A 24,748-nucleotide genomic window follows, 5' to 3' on the forward strand; every position below is an offset into this window, starting at 1 on the left:
TCTTTCGGCATTAGCCTCTTCTCCACAGAGTCATATGAAAGTGCTTTCAATATTCACTGGGATTATGGTGAATTAAAACGAGCCATTGTTGTGTTCTCAGGACTAATCCAATGGCAGCCCAGGAATCTAACTCAAGGTGGATTATTGCTGTGTACTAACTAACACTTGACCCTCACAGGACCACCGCAAAATGGCGCACAAGACGTTGAATTTACATCCACCTTTAGAATACGATACTTTCATATGAGATATATGATATAAGGCAATGTTGATAATATACTGTAGACCAAACCTTAAACCCTAGACCACATTGCCACTAGCGAAGGAAAAAGTGATTAGTAAATACAACACTCAAGACATTCATTCCTACTTCTACATTGTTGTTGTTTTGTAAAAGACCCTCTATGTCTTTTTCATTGTTCTTTTTTAATACAACATGTAATTGTTATTTTGTGAAACACAATAAGAAATCTACTATCAACTTTACCCTATGAGTGTAGGCAGTTGGCATCATTATCTTTAGAATTACATTGAAACAATTGCAACCGTTTCCATTACAATGTTACAACAACAATGTAACGCAGCGTTTCTTAAAGTATGGGTCGCGACCTGTTAATGGTGGGTCGCGACGTAAATGTATAATTATTTCATGAATTACTAGAATTGATTTGGTCAAGTGCAACTGCGCTCTCGGTTCAGCGCGCTCTCTGCTTTGCAGCGGTTTCTGCTCAGTTTGGCAGCTGCGCGAGAGGGAGATACCCGTGTGCTTCGCGGTTTATCGGATCTTTTGTTCTCCAGTTTTGTTGAAGATCCCTCCGCGACCCACCCGCTGCAGCGCTGTGGTTCAAGCCACTGACTTGTTGTTCTTCACCGCTGTCACAGGAAATGGACTCATTCTAGCCACACGTTCTCACTGAGCTCAATCGTCATGAAACGCAAATACAGTGATTACTTTTTGTCTCTGGCATACAAACTTTGAGAAATAACGAGGAGCGCCCACAATGTTTTTTTTTCTGTGTGGGGAAGTGGTTAGTAATGAGTCTCAAAACGAACAAATGAATAAAACGACACGTCCTGACCAAACATCCAGGCACTACTGTACATGGCGGTAAACCCAGGGAGTGATTTCAGAACCGGGCTTCAAGAAACTGCTTCAAAAGTGGAACAGTAATTCAACTAGCAAGGCAGTGTCATTTTATAACAAGTGACGATGGGCATAAATAATGGAGTACTATCTCTCATAGTAGTAGATGTGAGTTTCTCTTTCAACAATCCCCTGGCCTTTTAACGTTATACAGCTAATAGCTAACATTAGCCAAAGCAAGCTAACTAGCCACTGATAGAGCAACCCTAAGAAACACTATAGATGAAGATTAAAAATGATCAGGCCTACTGTAAATTTTACTGTAGAAATGATTGTTGAAAACGAAACTAGGTTGGAACTGTTGCTGTTACAGGTAATCATTTTTAGTCTGAACTGGAATAAACTGACTGATTGAAGCAAGATGCTTTTTGAGGCAAACACTCACACAGTTCTGGGTTGCTCATATGCAGCAGGAAGCGGTCTCCAACCTGACTGAGAAAGCAGTAAGTTGTTCTGATACAGTTTGGCACCACACACCTATGCAAGTCAGGGTTCTCCTGTCTAAAGCAGCCCAGAATATACATGTTTGTTGAAAACTTCAACCAGCCATACACCTCTCATTAGGACTGTGTGTATGTGTGTGTTTTCTGGTCTACATCTGTGTGATATGATCAGTTTATTCCAGTTCAGAATATAAAAATATGTATTTTAACAGCAACAGTTCCAATCTAGACATTCTATCAACAATAATTTATACAGTAAGATGTACAGTAGGCCTGCTAATGTTTTATCTATACTGTTACTTTGGGTTGCACGATCAAAAAGCTTGTGTGCGTGTGTGTGTTCTGTTATACATCTGTGTAACGTGATCAATCCGTTTATTCAAGTTCAGAATTCAATTATTTATTGTATTTTAACAGCAAAAATTCCAATCTAGACAGGTATGTAAGAGTGTTTTTAATAGGGGAAAATAAACAAAAGATATCTATGGGTATTTCATTATTTGTTTATGTCTATATTGCATTTTTTGGGGGGACATAAGGGCAATGATATTTACGTATAGTTGCATATTTTCCTACCCTTGGGTCCCAGGAAAACACAGAATTTCTTATTTGGGTCCCAGGCTGAAAAAGTTTAAGAACCCCTGATGTAACGGGTTTTATCAGATAGTTTCAGTGCCAGACGGACGCTATGTAACAGTTTCCAGCCAGGGTCACTGCAGTACAGGACACGTAGGCACTGGCTTTCCTAGCGCATGCGTGGTGCTTCATAGCGCATGTCACGGCTGAAGGTATTGTGTTTTTATTAGCTAGCTGGCAGACCACCCTGTCCTTCCATTAAGATCTAATTTATCAGGGCCTAAAGTCTAAATCATGGGGGACGAACAAGAGATAATGTGCAAACTAGAAAACATTATGGAAATACGGTAAAGATTTTTTTTCTTCTTCAAAGAAACCACATCTGGTAAATCAGGTAGCTGGATGGCTCAGGAAAAGAGCAGCGAGAAGCTAATATTAGCGTCTTGGCTTTGTTATTGAGCTAGGGAGCTAGCTAAATGTGGCGACATAGCCTTGATCAAGGTTAGCCAGCAGTGGTGACCGTTCTATTGTTCTTGAAATAACTGCAGATAAACTCTCGCTTTTGTTTTGCACATTACAAAATTGCTTGCTATGTATTATGCATAACCAATCCAGCTGTTTGCATCAACAAAAATCCAGATGCGAAGTGCTTTGCCAGATTATCGGCTAGTTGGCTACTTAGCTAGCTTTCTGTCATTAGCCAGGTAACGTTAGCTAATAATTGGCTAACCATGGTTGGTGGTCCGGTTCCCACAATGTCTGAGTTCATTCAGGCGGAACCAGTTGCAAATTTGCACATTGTTGAATAGATGTGACGCTGATTAGCTTGGCATCAGTAGAAAAAAAGATGTCTAGACAAGAATTGCTCCAATTGTAACAATGGCATGTCGTGCACGAATATGTCGGTTATGCATGCATTATATTACTTATGCTCCTTGTTTCACAAACTCATCTATTGAAAAAGCAACACAATAATACACTATGATGTATCGTGTTCTGGTCTTTCTTTACAAAAAAAAACATTTTTATCTGAAGAGGCTAACCTGGTTAAATAAAGGAGAAACAATAGAAGATGCCTTAGGGCAATTGGTTTCTGAAGCATGATTGAGTGATGTGAAGTTGAACTGACAGAATGTTGTCTTTGTGCCTTCTGCCCTGTAATCAAATTAATACTTGCAATTGTAAATAGTGCAGTGGTAGGTAACTACCTAATGCTGTAGAATTGGTAACTGGATCATTGGTAAGTAGCCCAGTGGTATGTAACTACTGAGTGGTGCAGCAGTCCAAGGCACTGCATCTCAGTGCTAGAGGCGTTACTAAAGACTGGTTCGATTCCAGGCTGTATCACAACCGGACGTGATTAAGAGTCCCATAGTCCCATGTTACATTGGTAACTAGGGGTGTACAGTGATAACTAAGTAGTATTGTATTGATTCAATTGTGTTTTCTATCATTTCAGGAATAAGACAGTACAGATGCAGAAGATCAAGTCTCGTCTGAAGTCAGAGTTTGAGTCCCTAGAGTCTGAGGAGAAACATCTGAAGGAATACAAACAGGAGATGGACCTCCTAATGCAGGAGAAGATGGCCCATGTAGAGGAGCTACGACTCATACATGCTGATATCAATGTGGTGGGTAGAGTAGAGGTCGACTGAATATGATTTTTCAACGCCAACACCGATTATTGGAGGACCAAAAAAAGCCAATATCGATTAATCAGCCAATTTTTTAAAATGTGTAATAATGACAATTACAACAATACTGAATGAACACTTATTTTAACTTAATATAATACTTCAATAAAATCAATTTAGCCTCAAGTAAATAATGAAACATGTTCAATTTGGTTTAAATAATGCAAAAACAAAGTGTTAGAAGTAAAAGTGCAATATGTGCCATGTAAGAAAGCTAACGTTTGAGTTCCTTGCTCAGAACATGAGAACATATGAAAGTTGGTGGTTCCTTTTAACATGAGACTTCAATATTCCAAGGTAAGAGGTTTTAGGTTGTAGTTAATATATTTATAGGATTATTTCTCTCTATACCATTTGTATTTCATATACTTTTGACTATTGGATGTTCTTAAAGGCACTATAGTATTGCCAGTGTAACAGTATAGCTTCCGTCCCTCTTCTCGCCCCTACCTGCGCTCGAACCAGGAACACATCGACAACAGCCATCCTCGAAGCAGCGTTTCCCATGCAGAGCAAGGGGAACAACCACTCCAAGTCTCAGAACGAGTGACGTTTGAAACGCTATTAGCGCGCACCCCACTAACTAGCTAGCCATTTCACATCGGTTACACCAGCCATTAGGCTGATAGGCTTGAAGTCATAAACAGCGCTGTGCTTGCGAAGAGCTGCTGGCAAAACGCACAAAAGTGCTGTTTGAATGAATGCTTATGAGCCTGCTGCTGCCTACCATCGCTCAGTCAGACTGCTCTATCAAATCATAGACTTAATTATAACATAATAACACACAGAAATACGAGCCTTAGGGTCATTAATATGGTCGAATCCAGAAACTATCATTTCAAAAACAAAACATTTATTATTTCAGTGAAATACGGAACCGTTTGGTATTTTATCTAACAGGTGGCATCCCTAAGTCTAAATATCCTTGTTACATTTCACAACCTTCAATGTTATGTCATAATTACGTAAAAATCTGGCAAATTAGTTCGCAATGAGCCAGGCTGCCCAAACGGTTGCATATACCCTGACTCTGCATGCAATGAACGCAAGAGAAATGACACAATTTCCCCTGGTTAATATTGCCTGCTAACCTGGATTTCTTTTAGCTAAATATGCAGGTTAAAAAATATATACTTCTGTGTGTTGATTTTAAGAAAGGCATTGGTGTTTATGGTTAGGTACAGTCATCCAACGATTGTGCTTTTTTCGCAAATGCGCTTTTGTTAAATCATTTCCCAGCGTTGCATCGATTATATGGAATGCAGGACACGCTAGATAAACTAGTAATATCATCAACCATGTGTAGTTATAACTAGTGATTATGATTGATTTGATTGTTTTTTATAAGGTAAGTTTAATGCTAGCTAGCAACTTACCTTGGCTTACTGCATTCGCGTAAGAGGCAGTCTCCTCGTAGAGTGCAACGAGAGGCAGGTGGTTATAGCGTTGGACTAGTTAACTGGTAATGTTGCAAGATTGGATCCCCCGAGTTGACAAGGGGAAAATCTGTCGTTCTGCCCCTGAACACGGCAGTTAACCCACCATTCCTAGGCCGTCAATGAAAATAAGGTGTTCTTAACTGACTTGCCTAGTTAAATAAAGGTATAATTATAATCATTATTTTTTAAATCGCCGCCCAAAAATACCAATTTCAGATTGTTATGAAAACTTGAAATCGGCCCTAATTAATCGGTCGACCTCTAGTAGAGAGAGCAATAAAGAGTGTGTGTGAGACAGAAGCCACTATTCAACTTCTGAATGCACAAAAAGATTTTAAAAAGTAACGCATGATTTTTTAAATAGTTATTTTGTTTGAAAAATACATTTTAGGCTTAGTTATAGTGAAACCTAAATTCTGGTGTGTTCATTTTGATATTTACAAAACATTAAGAACACCTTTCTAATATTGAGTTGCACCCCCTTTCCCTAAGAACAGCCTACATTTGTCACGGCATGGACATAAGGTGTCGAAAGCATTACACAGGGATGCTGGCCATCTTGATGCCGATGCATCCCACAGTTGTGTCAAGTTGTCTGGATGTCCTTTGGGTGGTGAACCATTCTTTATACACACGTGAAACTGTAGAGCGTGAAAAACCCAACAGCGTTGCAGTTCTTGACACAAACCGGTGCGCCTGACACCTACTACCAGACCCCGTTCAAAGACACAAATCTTTTGTCTTGCCCATTCACCCTCTGAATGGCAAACATACACAATACATATCTCAATTGTCTCAAGGCTTAAACATCCTTCTTTAACCTGTTTCCTCCCCTTGAAGTGGATTTGACAAGTGAGATCAATAATAGCTTTCAACTGGTATCACCTGGTCGGTCTACATCATGGAAAGAGCAGGTGTTCATTATGTTTTGTAATTTGGTCTTTTAGTGGTACATCTAGCTCTTTTTGCCCCAGTGGTTCAACTCTACCATTGAAATTGTGATGTAGAGGCACCTGGAGAAGGTTCCTATACGTCACCTCAAGGGAGGGGTTCGGTATGAAATACACTCCCTTCTAGATGTGCTGGGTGGTACCACCTTCTGGTTTCGTATAGAAACAAGCACCTTATTTGGCAATGGAGTGTACCAATATATAGTGGAGTGTACCAATATATAGTGGAGTGTACCAATATATTTTGCTTGATGCTTCCTTGACTAGACTACTGACGTTACACAAAATTCAAAAGGCAGTAAGGCGCACAAATTATACATTTTGGTTTACCGTTTCACGCACATCTATGTCAAATCAAATGTTATTAGTCACATGCGCCAAATACAACAGGTGTAGTAGACCTTACAGTGAAATGCTGAATACAACAGGTGTAGTAGACCTTAGTGACATGCTGAATACAACAGGTGTAGTAGACCTTAGTGACATGCTGAATACAACAGGTGTAGTAGACCTTACAGTGAAATGATGACTACAACAGGTGTAGTAGACCTTACAGTGAAATGATGACTACAACAGGTGTAGTAGACCTTAGTGAAATGCTGAAAACAGGTGTAGTAGACCTCACAGTGAAATGCTGAATACAACAGGTGTAGTAGACCTTACAGTGAAATGCTGAATACAACAGGTGTAGTAGACCTTAGTGACATGCTGAATACAACAGGTGTAGTAGACCTTACAGTGAAATGCTGAATACAACAGGTGTAGTAGACCTTACAGTGAAATGCTGAATACAACAGGTGTAGTAGACCTTACAGTGAAATGCTGAATACAACAGGTGTAGTAGACCTTACAGTGAAATGCTGAATACAACAGGTGTAGTAGACCTTACAGTGAAATGCTGAATACAACAGGTGTAGGAGACCTTACAGTGAAATGCTGAATACAACAGGTGTAGGAGACCTTACAATGAAATGCTGAATACAACAGGTGTAGTAGACCTTACAGTGAAATGCTGAATACAACAGGTGTAGTAGACCTTACAGTGAAATGCTGAATACAACAGGTGTAGTAGACCTTACAGTGAAATGCTGAATACAACAGGTGTAGTAGACCTTACAGTGAAATGCTGAATACAACAGGTGTAGTGGACCTTACAGTGAAATGCTGAATACAACAGGTGTAGGAGACCTTACAGTGAAATGCTGAATACAACAGGTGTAGGAGACCTTACAGTGAAATGCTGAATACAACAGGTGTAGGAGACCTTACAGTGAAATGCTGAATACAACAGGTGTAGGAGACCTTACAGTGAAATGCTGAATACAACAGGTGTAGTAGACCTTACAGTGAAATGCTGAATACAACAGGTGTAGTAGACCTTACAGTGAAATGCTGAATACAACAGGTGTAGTAGACCTTACAGTGAAATGCTGAATACAACAGGTGTAGTAGACCTTACAGTGAAATGCTGAATACAACAGGTGTAGTAGACCTTACAGTGAAATGCTGAATACAACAGGTGTAGTAGACCTTACAGTGAAATGCTGAATACAACAGGTGTAGTAGACCTTACAGTGAAATGCTGAATACAACAGGTGTAGTAGACCTTACAGTGAAATGCTGAATACAACAGGTGTAGTAGACCTTACAGTGAAATGCTGAATACAACAGGTGTAGGAGACCTTATAGTGAAATGCTGAATACAACAGGTGTAGGAGACCTTAGTGAAATGCTGACTACAACAGGTGTAGTAGACCTTACAGTGAAATGCTGAATACAACAGGTGTAGTAGACCTTACAGTGAAATGCTGAATACAACAGGTGTAGGAGACCTTACAGTGAAATGCTGAATACAACAGGTGTAGTAGACCTTACAGTGAAATGCTGAATACAACAGGTGTAGTAGACCTTACAGTGAAATGCTGAATACAACAGGTGTAGGAGACCTTAGTGAAATGCTGAATACAATAGGTGTAGTAGACCTTACAGTGAAATGCTGAATACAACAGGTGTAGGAGACCTTAGTGAAATGCTGAATACAACAGGTGTAGTAGACCTTACAGTGAAATGCTGAATACAACAGGTGTAGTAGACCTTACAGTGAAATGCTGAATACAACAGGTGTAGTAGACCTTAGTGAAATGCTGAATACAACAGGTGTAGTAGACCTTACAGTGAAATGCTGAATACAACAGGTGTAGTAGACCTTACAGTGAAATGCTGAATACAACAGGTGTAGTAGACCTTACAGTGAAATGCTGAATACAACAGGTGTAGTAGACCTTACAGTGAAATGCTGAATACAACAGGTGTAGTAGACCTTACAGTGAAATGCTGAATACAACAGGTGTAGTAGACCTTACAGTGAAATGCTGAATACAACAGGTGTAGTAGACCTTACAGTGAAATGCTGAATACAACAGGTGTAGTAGACCTTAGTGACATGCTGAATACAACAGGTGTAGTAGACCTTAGTGAAATGCTGAATACAACAGGTGTAGTGGACCTTACAGTGAAATGCTGAATACAACAGGTGTAGGAGACCTTACAGTGAAATGCTGAATACAACAGGTGTAGTGGACCTTACAGTGAAATGCTGAATACCAAAGGTGTAGTAGACCTTACAGTGAAATGCTGAATACAACAGGTGTAGGAGACCTTACAGTGAAATGCTGAATACAACAGGTGTAGGAGACCTTACAATGAAATGCTGAATACAACAGGTGTAGTAGACCTTACAGTGAAATGCTGAATACAACAGGTGTAGTAGACCTTACAGTGAAATGCTGAATACAACAGGTGTAGTAGACCTTACAGTGAAATGCTGAATACAACAGGTGTAGTAGACCTTACAGTGAAATGCTGAATACAACAGGTGTAGTGGACCTTACAGTGAAATGCTGAATACAACAGGTGTAGGAGACCTTACAGTGAAATGCTGAATACAACAGGTGTAGGAGACCTTACAGTGAAATGCTGAATACAACAGGTGTAGGAGACCTTACAGTGAAATGCTGAATACAACAGGTGTAGGAGACCTTACAGTGAAATGCTGAATACAACAGGTGTAGTAGACCTTACAGTGAAATGCTGAATACAACAGGTGTAGTAGACCTTACAGTGAAATGCTGAATACAACAGGTGTAGTAGACCTTACAGTGAAATGCTGAATACAACAGGTGTAGTAGACCTTACAGTGAAATGCTGAATACAACAGGTGTAGTAGACCTTACAGTGAAATGCTGAATACAACAGGTGTAGTAGACCTTACAGTGAAATGCTGAATACAACAGGTGTAGTAGACCTTACAGTGAAATGCTGAATACAACAGGTGTAGGAGACCTTATAGTGAAATGCTGAATACAACAGGTGTAGGAGACCTTAGTGAAATGCTGACTACAACAGGTGTAGTAGACCTTACAGTGAAATGCTGAATACAACAGGTGTAGTAGACCTTACAGTGAAATGCTGAATACAACAGGTGTAGGAGACCTTACAGTGAAATGCTGAATACAACAGGTGTAGTAGACCTTACAGTGAAATGCTGAATACAACAGGTGTAGTAGACCTTACAGTGAAATGCTGAATACAACAGGTGTAGGAGACCTTAGTGAAATGCTGAATACAATAGGTGTAGTAGACCTTACAGTGAAATGCTGAATACAACAGGTGTAGGAGACCTTAGTGAAATGCTGAATACAACAGGTGTAGTAGACCTTACAGTGAAATGCTGAATACAACAGGTGTAGTAGACCTTACAGTGAAATGCTGAATACAACAGGTGTAGTAGACCTTAGTGAAATGCTGAATACAACAGGTGTAGTAGACCTTACAGTGAAATGCTGAATACAACAGGTGTAGTAGACCTTACAGTGAAATGCTGAATACAACAGGTGTAGTAGACCTTACAGTGAAATGCTGAATACAACAGGTGTAGTAGACCTTACAGTGAAATGCTGAATACAACAGGTGTAGTAGACCTTACAGTGAAATGCTGAATACAACAGGTGTAGTAGACCTTAGTGACATGCTGAATACAACAGGTGTAGTAGACCTTACAGTGAAATGCTGAATACAACAGGTGTAGTAGACCTTACAGTGAAATGCTGAATACAACAGGTGTAGTGGACCTTACAGTGAAATGCTGAATACAACAGGTGTAGTGGACCTTACAGTGAAATGCTGAATACAACAGGTGTAGTAGACCTTACAGTGAAATGCTGAATACAACAGGTGTAGTAGACCTTACAGTGAAATGCTGAATACAACAGGTGTAGTAGACCTTACAGTGAAATGCTGAATACAACAGGTGTAGTAGACCTTACAGTGAAATGCTGAATACAACAGGTGTAGTAGACCTTAGTGACATGCTGAATACAACAGGTGTAGTAGACCTTAGTGAAATGCTGAATACAACAGGTGTAGTAGACCTTATAGTGAAATGCTGAATACAACAGGTGTAGTAGACCTTACAGTGAAATGCTGAATACAACAGGTGTAGTGGACCTTACAGTGAAATGCTGAATACAACAGGTGTAGGAGACCTTACAGTGAAATGCTGAATACAACAGGTGTAGGAGACCTTACAGTGAAATGCTGAATACAACAGGTGTAGGAGACCTTACAGTGAAATGCTGAATACAACAGGTGTAGGAGACCTTACAGTGAAATGCTGAATACAACAGGTGTAGTAGACCTTACAGTGAAATGCTGAATACAACAGGTGTAGTAGACCTTACAGTGAAATGCTGAATACAACAGGTGTAGTAGACCTTACAGTGAAATGCTGAATACAACAGGTGTAGTAGACCTTACAGTGAAATGCTGAATACAACAGGTGTAGTAGACCTTACAGTGAAATGCTGAATACAACAGGTGTAGTAGACCTTACAGTGAAATGCTGAATACAACAGGTGTAGTAGACCTTACAGTGAAATGCTGAATACAACAGGTGTAGTAGACCTTACAGTGAAATGCTGAATACAACAGGTGTAGGAGACCTTATAGTGAAATGCTGAATACAACAGGTGTAGGAGACCTTAGTGAAATGCTGACTACAACAGGTGTAGTAGACCTTACAGTGAAATGCTGAATACAACAGGTGTAGTAGACCTTACAGTGAAATGCTGAATACAACAGGTGTAGGAGACCTTACAGTGAAATGCTGAATACAACAGGTGTAGTAGACCTTACAGTGAAATGCTGAATACAACAGGTGTAGTAGACCTTACAGTGAAATGCTGAATACAACAGGTGTAGGAGACCTTAGTGAAATGCTGAATACAATAGGTGTAGTAGACCTTACAGTGAAATGCTGAATACAACAGGTGTAGGAGACCTTACAGTGAAATGCTGAATACAACAGGTGTAGGAGACCTTAGTGAAATGCTGAATACAATAGGTGTAGTAGACCTTACAGTGAAATGCTGAATACAATAGGTGTAGTAGACCTTACAGTGAAATGCTGAATACAACAGGTGTAGGAGACCTTACAGTGAAATGCTGAATACAACAGGTGTAGTAGACCTTACAGTGAAATGCTGAATACAACAGGTGTAGTAGACCTTACAGTGAAATGCTGAATACAACAGGTATAGGAGACCTTACAGTGAAATGCTGAATACAACAGGTGTAGTAGACCTTACAGTGAAATGCTGAATACAACAGGTGTAGTAGACCTTACAGTGAAATGCTGAATACAACAGGTGTAGGAGACCTTACAGTGAAATGCTGAATACAACAGGTGTAGTAGACCTTACAGTGAAATGCTGAATACAACAGGTGTAGTAGACCTTACAGTGAAATGTTTACTGACGAGCCCCTAACCAACAATGCAGTTAAAAAAATATGAATAAGAAATAAAAGGAACAAGTAATTAAAGAGCAGTGAAATAACAATAGCGAGACTATATCCATTGTAACAAGAACTAGAGGACAATGGTGGTCATAGCAACTTCCTACAACTGATTAGTGGTGCAGTCTGTGGGTTCTAATCCCACGAGGCAGAGATATATACATACACAATATACATCCCGTGCCCACACACTCCTCATTCTTCTAAAAAGTGAACACCTCATTTCAACAATTTATTATGCACCCAATGGAGAATTCAAATGTACACTACTGCAAGTGGTACTAGATGTCAGGAACTCTGCACCTCAACACTGTCAGATAACTGTCCAGAGCTGTTCGTCCACCCACAACTTCTCACCTGGATCCATTTTTTAAAGGTGAAGGGGTTGAGAGTTACCCTTTAATAGTTTATGTATTTCTGTCCTCCTACTCCCCAGATGGAGAGCACGATAAAGCAGTCAGAGAACGACCTGAACAAGCTGCTGGAGACGACGCGGAGGCTCCATGATGAGTACAAACCCCTGAAGGAACATGTCGACGCCCTGAGGATGACCCTGGGCCTTCACAGACTTCCCAACCTCAACGAAGAGGAGGAGAAACTCTCTCTGGAGTCAGTACACATACTATACACACACACACACACACTCACACACACATCAACTGTTCTCTGTGCTATCTTCTATCTCTGTTGCCATAGTTACTTTGAGAAGCAGAAGGCTGAGTGGCAGAAGGAGCCTCATGAGCCCACCATCCCAGAATCCCTTGCAGCAGCGGCTGCCGCGGCCCAACAGCTCCAGGTCTCCCGGAAACAAGATGCCCGCCAGACCGCCACCTTCAGACAACAGCCTCCTCCCATGAAGGTACACAGTACACACCCTCCTATGAAGGTACACACATACACACCTCTCCCCTGTCTGTGTACCAACACAATAATGACACTGTACTGACGTCTGTGTGTCTACATAGTAATAACACACTAACACCTCTGTCCTCTCTCCAGGCCTGTCTGTCATGCCACCAACAGATCCATCGTAACGCTCCTATCTGTCCACTGTGCAAGGCCAAGAGTCGCTCCCGCAACCCCAAGAAACCTAAGAGGAAGCCTGACGAGTAGACACACACACACACTCCTACTACCACCTCATATTGCTAAATTTCACATCTGGAATTCAGTAAAACATGTCGTCATAACCTTTCCCCATGCCATGGAACCTACATTTAGTGTAATCGTCATTAAGGGTTTTCTTTTTAAGTGGCTTGAGTGTTGAAATGTAATTGTTAACCTAAGGTTTAATAGACCATAACCATGTTATATGCAATAATACACAATACTATACTGTAGCTGTACCCATGTTGTGATTGGTTCTGGCATTAAATGTGAAACGTACTGCATTTACTTGTTCCTCTGTATTTAACATGTTTACATTGCATGAACACTCTCCATGGCTGAACTATAATGACTGTGTTGTAACTGTTTGTGATATTGGACTGTATAACCCAGGAAGTTGTTCTAATGTTTACTGAAGGCATAATGGACGGTCAAGGACTGAGAACCACGATGCTCATTTGCTTTTAACAGTGTTGTATGTGAAACTTGAATACAAGAATACAAAAATAAAATGTATTTTGTACTGCAGTTGGAATTGTATTTTCTTTTATACTTTAGGATGAATCTCATTATAATACACATGATCAATGACACTCAGTGAAAATCACAGGCTGGGTCCACCAGGGCTCTGATCAGAAGTAGTGCAGTACGTAGGAAATATTTCAGATATGTCCACACGGTGATAGTGCCAGTACGAAGGCACCTTAAGCTCAGTTCTTGTACTGCTGTCAGGTTAACATTCTGGGCCTTCAAGGTAACCCCTTCATTGACATTGCGTTGGCAGAGTACATCCAGATTCCTGTTCTGTCTCCAAGGTAACCCCAAGTTGCTATGTCCTTCCTCTGGGCTGCATTTGTTCCCAGATCCTGCTGGGGGAGTCAGAGGGCTTGGGGAGGCTCCTCAGCAACTCACCCAACAAACATACTGGGAAAACCTCATTTGCATTCTCCTGGTGTCCTCTTTCCCTGTCTCCTCAAAACCCATTGGATGAGAAAGCTACAGGCACCACCTCTCTGACCTCCTCCAATGGGCTAAGAGGAGTATGCAATTGAGATTCTCCCACTGCGTCCTACAACACCGATTAATATTCTGTTCTCATAAGACTTGTTGTTCTTGGGACTGTTTGCCATTCAGAGGGCCTTTTAAGTGTACAGAAACATAAGGACAGAAAGTGACTATAATAACATGGCAGCAGCTACAGGACCTAAACAGCAAAGAACACAGATAGTGAGCAGTCTAAAGTACTGTGTGTTGTACCCTGTTGTAGAGGTGTGTTGTACCCTGTTGTAGAGGTGTGTTGTACCCTGTTGTAGAGGTGTGTTGTACCCTGTTGTAGAGGTGTGTTGTACCCTGTTGTAGAGGTGTGTTGTACCCCGTTGTAGAGGTGTGTTGTGTTGTACCCCGTTGTAGAGGTGTGTTGTGTTGTACCCCGTTGTAGAGGTGTGTTGTGTTGTACCCCGTTGTAGAGGTGTGGTGTCTTGTACCCTGTTGTAGAGGTGTGTTGTACCCCGTTGTAGAGGTGTGTTGTACCCCGTTGTAGAGGTGTGTTGTGTTGTACCCCGTTGTAGAGGTGTGTTGTGTTTTACCCTGTTGTAGAGGTGTGGTGTCTTGTACCCTGTTGTAGAGGTGTGTTGTACCCTGTTGGAGAGGTGTGTTGTACCCCGTTGTAGAGGTGTGTTGTGTTGTACCCCGTTGTAGAGGTGTGTTGTGTTGTACCCTGTTGTAGAGGTGTGTTGTACCCTGTTATAGAGGTGTGTGTGTTGTACCCTGTTACGGAGGTGTGTGTGTGTTGTACCCTGTTACAGAAGTGTGTGTGTGTTGTACCCTGTTACAGAGGTGTGTGTGTGTTGTACCCTGTTACAGAGGTGTGTGTGTGTGTTGTACCCTGTTACAGAGGTGTGTGTGTGTTGTACCCTGTTATAGAGGTGTGTTGTACCCTGTTACAAAGGTGTGTGTGTTGTACCCTGTTATAGAGGTGTGTGTGTAGTTTATCCTCCAGTATGTTAGTGTCTAGTTGAGTAGTCTTCCTCCTGATGAAGGTGTTTAGGGACAAAGTTGTCTGCTGCTGCACACACACTCCACACACTGATGGGTCATGCAGCTCCGTGTCCATGGCCTGTTAATTCACACACAAACACAGAGTGTGTCAGTAAATGGCACAGCCAGTAGGGACATGCAGCTCAAAATATACAGACAGTTATGTGAAGAGAAATATTATTTTACCCATCTCATCTCCTCTGTGAATGTCTGGAGCTTCAGGGCAGAGATGAGCTGTAAGGAGACCAGCTGGGTCCCAGTCTGGGCAGCAGGGCAGAGATGAGCTGTAGGGAGACCAGCTGGGTCCCAGTCTGGGCAGCAGGGCAGAGATGAGCTGTAGGGAGACCAGCTGGGTCCCAGTCTGGAGCTTCAGGGCAGAGATGAGCTGTAGGGAGACCAGCTGGGTCCCAGTCTGGGCAGCAGGGCAGAGATGAGCTGTAAGGAGACCAGCTGGGTCCCAGTCTGGGCAGCAGGGCAGAGATGAGCTGTAGGGGGACCAGCTGGGTCCCAGTCTGGAGCTTCAGGGCAGAGATGAGCTGTAGGGAGACCAGCTGGGTCCCAGTTTGGAGCTTCAGGGCAGAGATGAGCTGTAGGGAGACCAGCTGGGTCCCAGTCTGGGCAGCAGGGCAGAGATGAGCTGTAAGGAGACCAGCTGGGTCCCAGTCTGGGCAGCAGGGCAGAGATGAGCTGTAGGGGGACCAGCTGGGTCCCAGTCTGGAGCTTCAGGGCAGAGATGAGCTGTAGGGGGACCAGCTGGGTCCCAGTCTGGGCAGCAGGGCAGAGATGAGCTGTAGGGAGACCAGCTATGTCCCAGTCTGGGCAGCAGGGTTGGTCCTTTCCTTGCTCTTAACAAGGTCCAGACTCTCACTGCCTCTGCTGCCTACCCCTCTGCAGCCCTTGCTCCTGTCTCTCTCTGTCCTTTAGGGCTGGGTGCTTCCCCTCTCCTTTCTTGGTTGTTCTCTATGTACTTGTATGACCATCCTCCTCCACGTCTCACTCTGCAACCCCTGCCTCCCCCCTCCCTTGGAAGGCTGCTCTTTCCACTCTCCTCCTGCCTCCCCCTCCCTCGGAGGACTGCTCTTCCCCCCTCTCCTCCTGCCTCCCCCTCCCTCGGAGGACTGCTCTTTCCCCCTCCTCCTGCCTCCCCCTCCCTCGGAGGACTGCTCTTCCCCCCTCTCCTCCTGCCTCTCTCTCCATCCCCTCTCTCCTGCAGTTTCTGCGTTCAGCTGATTGTTGACCTGTGTTATCATTCTCCAGAAGTAGATCTCCAGTGCCTTGCTAGTAAAAAATGCTGCGGGAAATACCACTTCCAGTCTAAGGAACAACTTCCTCCAACATGGCGCCGCATGTTTATAAGGTCACCGATAACTTTTTAGTAAAAAAAAAAGAAAATATATTTTTATTTTATAAAAAAAAAATGGGTGCACAGCCTGAATGGACTAAACTTACCCTTATATGAGGAATAAGGTATTGCGATAGAGTACTGAAAATAGTGTTTTGAAACAGGCCCCAAATCACTAAGTCCCCCTGCCAGGAAAAATACCAATAACAATTATATCTGACCCCCAAAAATCTGTACCATGTCAGACCTGCTGAAATGGAGAAAAAAAACAGTACACAGTTTGGACATGAGAATCAAATGTAGCAGTTGTTCAAGTCTTATACACATGGCCAGCCCACTACAAGAGCACATCATGACCCACCTAGAGAACAAAACAATGATGCCAGAGAACCACTGCAAAGGAGCAATTATATTCGAAGCAAGACGATGGCCACATACTTTTCAAATCAGACACTTACACATACCAAAAAACAAACATTTTCCATAACCAGGCAAACAAAAAAAACAAGGCATTCAGAAAGGATGTAAACAACAAAGTCAATGGCTGGTGTTCCAGAAGAGTGCCAGTCAGTCATCAATGGAATCTGTATTTGCGTGCGGGTTTGATGCTGACGTAAGTTTTCTTCACCTCCTCCGTCTCCTCTTTCTTCACCAGTTGGTACCGCTCCCCTTTTGTGGTCACCACCTGGTTGCTATGGTAACGCACCAGTTTCTTAGGGGCATCTTTAGGTGCAACAGGCCTGTGTGTTTTCTTATCCTCCTCCCTGTCCACTAGCATGTACTTCTCCAGGATGCTCTCTTTCATCTTCTGCTCTGCCTGAGGGGAACCCATCTTCCCATGGTTTACGTTTAGAGGTGTGTGGCTGAGCTGGATGTCTCCTTCGATGATGAGGCGGACAGCCTCCTCCATGTCACCTTTAGCAATGGACAACGCACTCCTGGCCTCTGATAGTCTGCACTTGGGGAACATCTCCAGAAGGAGCGGCTCCTGGGCCTCCCACTCAGGGAATGGCACCTTGGCGGTGGCCCCCTCAGTCTGTGTAGTAAGGCAGTGCATCTCCCTCACAGGAGGCCCAGTGGAGGTAGCGCTGACTGTCAGTGGGACCTCCATTCTAGCCTTTGGCACACTATTTTCTGAACTCCGGGCTGTGGCTAGTTTTGAAGCCAGGCTGAACATCATATCACAAACGTTAACACTGTCAATTTCAGCAAAGCCAGGAATGTAGGCCTCCAGCATTTCTACAAAGACCTCCACGTCAAAGTTCTCCTCCACGCTCTCCTGAGATCCCAGATCCTCCAGGACTCCAGTGATGTAGGGGAGCAACACGTCATCCAGGGAACTCAGGTCTGCTTCGGGAATGCATGTCTGAATGAACTCCTGCAGGGTATCGTGGATTATCTTGTGAAGGTCCATAATGGGCTCAAAACCTGTTAACAAAAAACAATACCAAATTCAGATTGATTCAAACGTGACGACGGAAATCAACGGGATAGCGAATTATGCCGCCTTTAACCACACTATAGGCTATCACGAATGCATTACGAATTGATGATAGATAGTTAGCTATTAGTAAACAAAACGAATAAACCAAATGAATCGTACCGGCCACCGCTGACTGTGAAGCAGACAAGAATGGCTAACGTAAGTTTTCAAAGGTTGACCAAACCGAACTAATATCAAAGAAAAGTGGCCACTATGATATATTATTTTCAGGATTTTCTGATCTATTGACGGACAACAATCACGTAATCAGAAGAGATGACGAGAATCGGGTTGACGTTAACTATCTATAGTAGCTAAACGGGCTTCAAAGCCGTACTGCTGCAGAACAAAAAGCTAGCAAGCCGAAACGAATATCGTTGTAGTAAAGTGCAACAAAAACTACGACGTGCAAATACAAATCTAACCTTAAACGTGCAAGAAATAAAAATGCTGTTCCAATTGTGTATCTACAAACTGTGTGAATAATTAGCCAGCTAAGAGATTATAAAGACTGCTAGCAACACAATTGTTTACACACGAATAACCACAACAGAACCATTTATTTCTAGCGAGTTCAGCGCTGTCAACAGTGATTCCTTACCGCCACCTATCGTACTGGAGTGGGATTAGATCATGAAAAGGATCCCCAAAAAATAACGATACTTTAAACTACACTTTCATTTGTTCGCTTATATGTCGCATTACTCCATTATTTGTAAAAAATATATATATATAACCCGCACGTGTATTTTCCTACGAAACTGACTTTCTGATAACTACTTTATTCAGGAAAGGAATATTAAGACAAGTAGTTGCCTCAACTAGCTATCTTCAAATGAATGCACTTATTGCAGAGCGTCTGCTAAATTACAAAAATGTAAATGTATCCTATGCCTGTCTGCCATGCCACCAACAGATCCATCATAACGCTCCTATCTGTCCGTTGTGTAACGCCAAGAGTCTCTCCCACAAGAAACCCAAGATGAAGCCTGACAAGAGTACACACACACTCTCCTACGACCACCTCATTTTGATACATTTAAATCGCTGGAATTCAGTAATACATGTCTTTATAACCTTCTCCATGCCATGGAACCTACATTTAGTATCATCTTCATTATCCTATGTGTTTTCTTTTTAAATCAGTGCTTGAGTGTTAAAATGTAATTGTTAACCTTACATTCATAAAGTATTCAGACCCCTTGACTTTTTCCAGATTTTGTTAAAATTATAGCTTAATTCTAAAATTGATTCAATTGTTTTTCCCCCTCATCAATCTATACAAAATATCCCATAATGACAAAGCAAAAAAGTTTTTGAAAAATGTTTGCTAATTTTAAAGAAAATATGTAAATGTGATATTTCAGTTTTTCCAAGTATTCAGACCATTTACGCAGTATTTTGTTGAAGCACCTTTGGCAGCGATTACAGCCTCGATTCTTCTTGGGTATGACGCTACAAGCTTGGCCCACCTGTATTTGGGGAGTTTCTCCCAATCTTTTTTTATTTTATTTTATTTTACCTTTATTTAACCAGGTAGGCAAGTTGAGAACAAGTTCTCATTTACAATTGCGACCTGGCCAAGATAAAGCAAAGCAGTTCGACAGATAAAACGACACAGAGTTACACATGGAGTAAAAACAAACATACAGTCAATAATGCAGTATAAACAAGTCTATATACAATGTGAGCAAATGAGGTGAGAAGGGAGGTAAAGGCAAAAAAGGCCAAGATGGCAAAGTAAATACAATATAGCAAGTAAAATACTGGAATGGTAGTTTTGCAATGGAAGAATGTGCAAAGTAGAAATAAAAAAATAATGGGGTGCAAAGGAGCAAAATAAATAAATAAATTAAAATTAAATACAGTTGGGAAAGAGGTAGTTGTTTGGGCTAAATTATAGGTGGGCTATGTACAGGTGCAGTAATCTGTGAGCTGCTCTGACAGTTGGTGCTTAAAGCTAGTGAGGGAGATAAGTGTTTCCAGTTTCAGAGATTTTTGTAGTTCGTTCCAGTCATTGGCAGCAGAGAACTGGAAGGAGAGGCGGCCAAAGAAAGAATTGGTTTTGGGGGTGACTAGAGAGATATACCTGCTGGAGCGTGTGCTACAGGTGGGAGATGCTATGGTGACCAGCGAGCTGAGATAAGGGGGGACTTTACCTAGCAGTGTCTTGTAGATGACATGGAGCCAGTGGGTTTGGCGACGAGTATGAAGCGAGGGCCAGCCAACGAGAGCGTACAGGTCGCAATGGTGGGTAGTATATGGGGCTTTGGTGATAAAACGGATTGCACTGTGATAGACTGCATCCAATTTGTTGAGTAGGGTATTGGAGGCTATTTTGTAAATGACATCGCCAAAGTCGAGGATTGGTAGGATGGTCAGTTTTACAAGGGTATGTTTGGCAGCATGAGTGAAGGATGCTTTGTTGCGAAATAGGAAGCCAATTCTAGATTTAACTTTGGATTGGAGATGTTTGATATGGGTCTGGAAGGAGAGTTTACAATCTAACCAGACACCTAAGTATTTGTAGTTGTCCACGTATTCTAAGTCAGAGCCGTCCAGAGTAGTGATGTTGGACAGGCGGGTAGGTGCAGGCAGCGATCGGTTGAAGAGCATGCATTTAGTTTTACTTGCATTCAAGAGCAATTGGAGGCCACGGAAGGAGAGTTGTATGGCATTGAAGCTTGCCTGGAGGGTTGTTAACACAGTGTCCAGAGAAGGGCCGGAAGTATACAGAATGGTGTCGTCTGCGTAGAGGTGGATCAGGGACTCACCAGCAGCAAGAGCGACCTCATTGATGTATACAGAGAAGAGAGTCGGTCCAAGAATTGAACCCTGTGGCACCCCCATAGAGACTGCCAGAGGTCCGGACAGCAGACCCTCCGATTTGACACACTGAACTCTATCAGAGAAGTAGTTGGTGAACCAGGCGAGGCAATCATTTGAGAAACCAAGGCTGTCGAGTCTGCCGATGAGGATATGGTGATTGACAGAGTCGAAAGCCTTGGCCAGATCAATGAATACGGCTGCACAGTAATGTTTCTTATCGATGGCGGTTAAGATATCGTTTAGGACCTTGAGCGTGGCTGAGGTGCACCCATGACCAGCTCTGAAACCAGATTGCATAGCAGAGAAGGTATGGTGAGATTTGAAATGGTCGGTAATCTGTTTGTTGACTTGGCTTTCGAAGACCTTAGAAAGGCACGGTAGGATAGATATAGGTCTGTAGCAGTTTGGGTCAAGAGTGTCCCCCCCTTTGAAGAGGGGGATGACCGCAGCTGCTTTCCAATCTTTGGGAATCTCAGACGACACGAAAGAGAGGTTGAACAGGCTAGTAATAGGGGTGGCAACAATTTCGGCAGATAATTTTAGAAAGAAAGGGTCCAGATTGTCTAGCCCGGCTGATTTGTAGGGGTCCAGATTTTGCAGCGCTTTCAGAACATCAGCTGAATGGATTTGGGAGAAGGAGAAATGGGGAAGGCTTGGGCGAGTTGCTGTTGGGGGTGCAGTGCTGTTGTCCGGGGTAGGAGTAGCCAGGTGGAAAGCATGGCCAGCCGTAGAAAAATGCTTATTGAAATTCTCAATTATGGTGGATTTATCAGTGGTGACAGTGTTTCCTATCTTCAGTGCAGTGGGCAGCTGGGAGGAGGTGTTCTTATTCTCCATGGACTTTACAGTGTCCCAGAACTTTTTTGAGTTAGTGTTGCAGGAAGCAAATTTCTGCTTGAAAAAGCTAGCCTTGGCTTTTCTAACTGCCTGTGTATAATGATTTCTAGCTTCCCTGAACAGCTGCATATCACGGGGGCTGTTCGATGCTAATGCAGAACGCCATAGGATGTTTTTGTGTTGGTTAAGGGCAGTCAGGTCTGGGGAGAACCAAGGGCTATATCTGTTCCTGGTTCTAAATTTCTTGAATGGGGCATGTTTATTTAGGATGGTTAGGAAGGCATTTTTTAAAAATATCCAGGCATCCTCTACTGACGGGATGAGATCAATATCCTTCCAGGATACCCCGGCCAGGTCGATTAGAAAGGCCTGCTCGCAGAAGTGTTTCAGGGAGCGTTTTACAGTGATGAGTGGCGGTCGTTTGACCGCTGACCCATTACGGATGCAGGCAATGAGGCAGTGATCGCTGAGATCTTGGTTGAAGACAGCAGAGGTGTATTTAGAGGGGAAGTTGGTTAGGATGATATCTATGAGGGTGCCCGTGTTTAAGGTTTTGGGGAGGTACCTGGTAGGTTCATTGATAATTTGTGTGAGATTGAGGGCATCAAGTTTAGATTGTAGGATGGCTGGGGTGTTAAGCATGTTCCAGTTTAGGTCGCCTAGCAGCACGAACTCTGAAGATAGATGGGGGGCAATCAGTTCACATATGGTGTCCAGAGCACAGCTGGGGGCAGAGGGTGGTCTATAGCAGGCGGCAACAGTGAGAGACTTGTTTTTAGAGAGGTGGATTTTTAAAAGTAGAAGTTCAAATTGTTTGGGTACAGACCTGGATAGTAGGACAGAACTCTGCAGGCTATCTTTGCAGTAGATTGCAACACCGCCCCCTTTGGCAGTTCTATCTTGTCTGAAAATGTTGTAGTTTGGAATTAAAATGTCTGAGTTTTTGGTGGTCTTCCTAAGCCAGGATTCAGACACAGCTAGAACATCCGGGTTGGCAGAGTGTGCTAAAGCAGTGAATAGAACAAACTTAGGGAGGAGGCTTCTAATGTTAACATGCATGAAACCAAGGCTATTACGGTTACAGAAGTCGTCAAAAGAGAGCGCCTGGGGAATAGGAGTGGAGCTAGGCACTGCAGGGCCTGGATTCACCTCTACATCGCCAGAGGAACATAGGAGGAGTAGAATAAGGGTACGGCTAAAAGCTATGAGAATTGGTCGTCTAGAACGTCTGGAACATAGAGTAAAAGGAGGTTTCTGGGGGCGATAAAATAGCATCAAGGTATAATGTACAGACAAATGTATGGTAGGATGTGAATACAGTGGAGGTAAACCTAGGTATTGAGTGATGAAGAGAGAGATATTGTCTCTAGAAACATCGTTGAAACCAGGAGATGTCATTGCATGTGTGGGTGGTGGAACTAATAGGTTGGATAAGGTATAGTGAGCAGGACTAGAGGCTCTACAGTGAAATAAGCCAATAAACACTAACCAGAACAGAAATGGACAAGACATATTGACATTAAGGAGAGGCATGCTTAGTCGAGTGATCAAAAGGGTCCGGTGAATGGAGAGGTTGGTTGGTGATTTAGACAGCTAGCCAGGGCATCGGTAGCAAGCTAGCATAGGATGGAGGTCTGTTGTTAGCTACCTCTTGCGTTCCGTCAGTAGATTAGTGGGGTTCCGTGTGGTAGAGGGGATTAATCCAAATCACACAACAACAACAAAAATAAAAACAATAGATATAGTTATAGAGGCCCAAGAAGAAAACATAATAATAATAATAAAAAATAAATAAAAATATATATAAAAAAAATTGTCCGATTGTCTATTCAGATAGCAGCCGGTAAGACAGCTAACGGTTAGCAGGCCGCAGATGGGCGTTCAGGAGCCAGCCGAATAACTCCTTCGGGTAGATAACGTCGGCAGTCCAGTTGTGAAGGCCTGGTGGGGCTCCGCGAAAGCAGTAAAACGGGTCCGGATAGGTGACTGCAGCCCAGGTGTGATTGATGGAACTCAGGAGTGATTGACGGAGCTTGCTAGCTCCGGAATAATTGATGTTTGCTCCGGAATCGACGAAGGCCGATAGTCACACGGATAGCAGCTAGCTAGCTGTGAGATCCGGGTATGAATGTCCAGAGAGCAGTCGAAATCCAGGGACATGGAGAGAAAAATTGGTCCGGTATGTTCCGTTCCGAGCCGCGCTGCGCCGTACAGAACTGGCGATAGATTTTCGAGCTAAAGGATAGCTGATGACCACAAACCGTGGTTAGCTGAATACTAACGATTTGCCAGTAAAGGAGCTAACTAGCTTCTGAACTAGCTTCTGGATTAGCTTCTGGCTAGTTTCAGGCTAGCTTCTTGGAGTTTCTGGCTAGCTTCTTGGAGGATTACAGATCTGAGGTAAATAATACTTTTTTATAAATATACATTGGTGAGGCGGGTTGCAGGAGAGTGTTTTGAAGATGAGTTGATGGAAAATAAAAATAAAATGTATGTGAAAAAGTTGTAAATATATATATATACAGGACACGACAAGACGAGGACAAAAGACGTCTGAACTGCTATGCCACCTTGGTTTTAATGTCTTCTATGCTTCTATCTTCTATGCAGATACTCTCAAGCTCTGTCAGGTTGGATGGGGAACGTCGCTGCACAGCTATTTTCAGTACGGGTTTTGGCAGAGCAATTGCCCCGAAGCCAATCCCTCATTGTCTTGGCTGTGTGCTTAGGGTCGTTGTTCTGTTGGAAGGTGAACCTTCGCCCCAGTCTGAGGTCCTGAGCGCTCTGGAGCAGGTCTTCATCAAAGATCTCTCTGTACTTTGCTCCATTCATCTTTTCCTTGATCCTGACTAGTCTCCCAGTCCCTGCTGCTGAAAAACATCCCCACAGCATGATACTGCCGCCACCATGATTCACCATAGGGATGGTGCCAGGTTTCCAACGGTGATTTTAGCGTGTAAATCTTGGTGGGGCAAAAAATAAGTGGAATGCATGCCAGAAAAGCCCATACACAA

At 42.8% G+C, this 24,748-nt stretch overlaps 2 protein-coding genes across 17 annotated transcripts in view; one reads left to right on the forward strand and one right to left on the reverse strand.

The window, feature by feature from the left end:
- The window catches only part of LOC109883119 (zinc finger C4H2 domain-containing protein), a 39,015-nt gene extending 25,281 nt beyond the window's left edge, over nt 1-13,734 (forward strand). For 3 of the 16 annotated variants that reach the window (XM_031797914.1, XM_031797915.1, XM_020475172.2), the window contains 4 exons: nt 3,623-3,794; nt 12,536-12,708; nt 12,796-12,958; nt 13,099-13,734. In XM_031797914.1, coding sequence (XP_031653774.1) covers nt 3,623-3,794; nt 12,536-12,708; nt 12,796-12,958; nt 13,099-13,212 — 622 coding nt within the window. In that variant the 3' untranslated portion in view covers nt 13,213-13,734. Of the gene's footprint in view, nt 1-807; nt 1,253-2,309; nt 2,511-3,622; nt 3,795-12,535; nt 12,986-13,098 lie in introns of those variants that run through there. The other 13 variants (XM_031797911.1, XM_020475166.2, XM_031797909.1 and 10 more) reach the window with 11 other exon arrangements.
- Nucleotide 13,735: 1 nt separating this feature from the next.
- Nucleotides 13,736-19,341, reverse strand: cuedc2 (CUE domain containing 2). Its single transcript, XM_020475165.2, has 3 exons — nt 18,189-19,341; nt 15,430-18,013; nt 13,736-15,322 (listed from the first exon to the last, which is right to left on the reverse strand). Exon 2 carries the CDS (start codon nt 17,997-17,999, stop codon nt 17,160-17,162), a length of 840 nt encoding a protein of 279 aa, XP_020330754.1. The 5' UTR covers nt 18,000-18,013; nt 18,189-19,341; the 3' UTR covers nt 13,736-15,322; nt 15,430-17,159.
- Between the last annotated feature and the right edge of the window lie 5,407 nt (nt 19,342-24,748).

This window comes from Oncorhynchus kisutch, linkage group LG19, assembly GCF_002021735.2.
Source record: "Oncorhynchus kisutch isolate 150728-3 linkage group LG19, Okis_V2, whole genome shotgun sequence".
NCBI classification, from domain to species: domain Eukaryota; kingdom Metazoa; phylum Chordata; class Actinopteri; order Salmoniformes; family Salmonidae; genus Oncorhynchus; species Oncorhynchus kisutch.

Excerpts from the sequence above, each read along its gene's own strand:
- cuedc2 (XM_020475165.2), bottom strand. The coding sequence starts at position 17,999 with ATGGACCTTCACAAGATAATCCACGATACCCTGCAGGAGTTCATTCAG.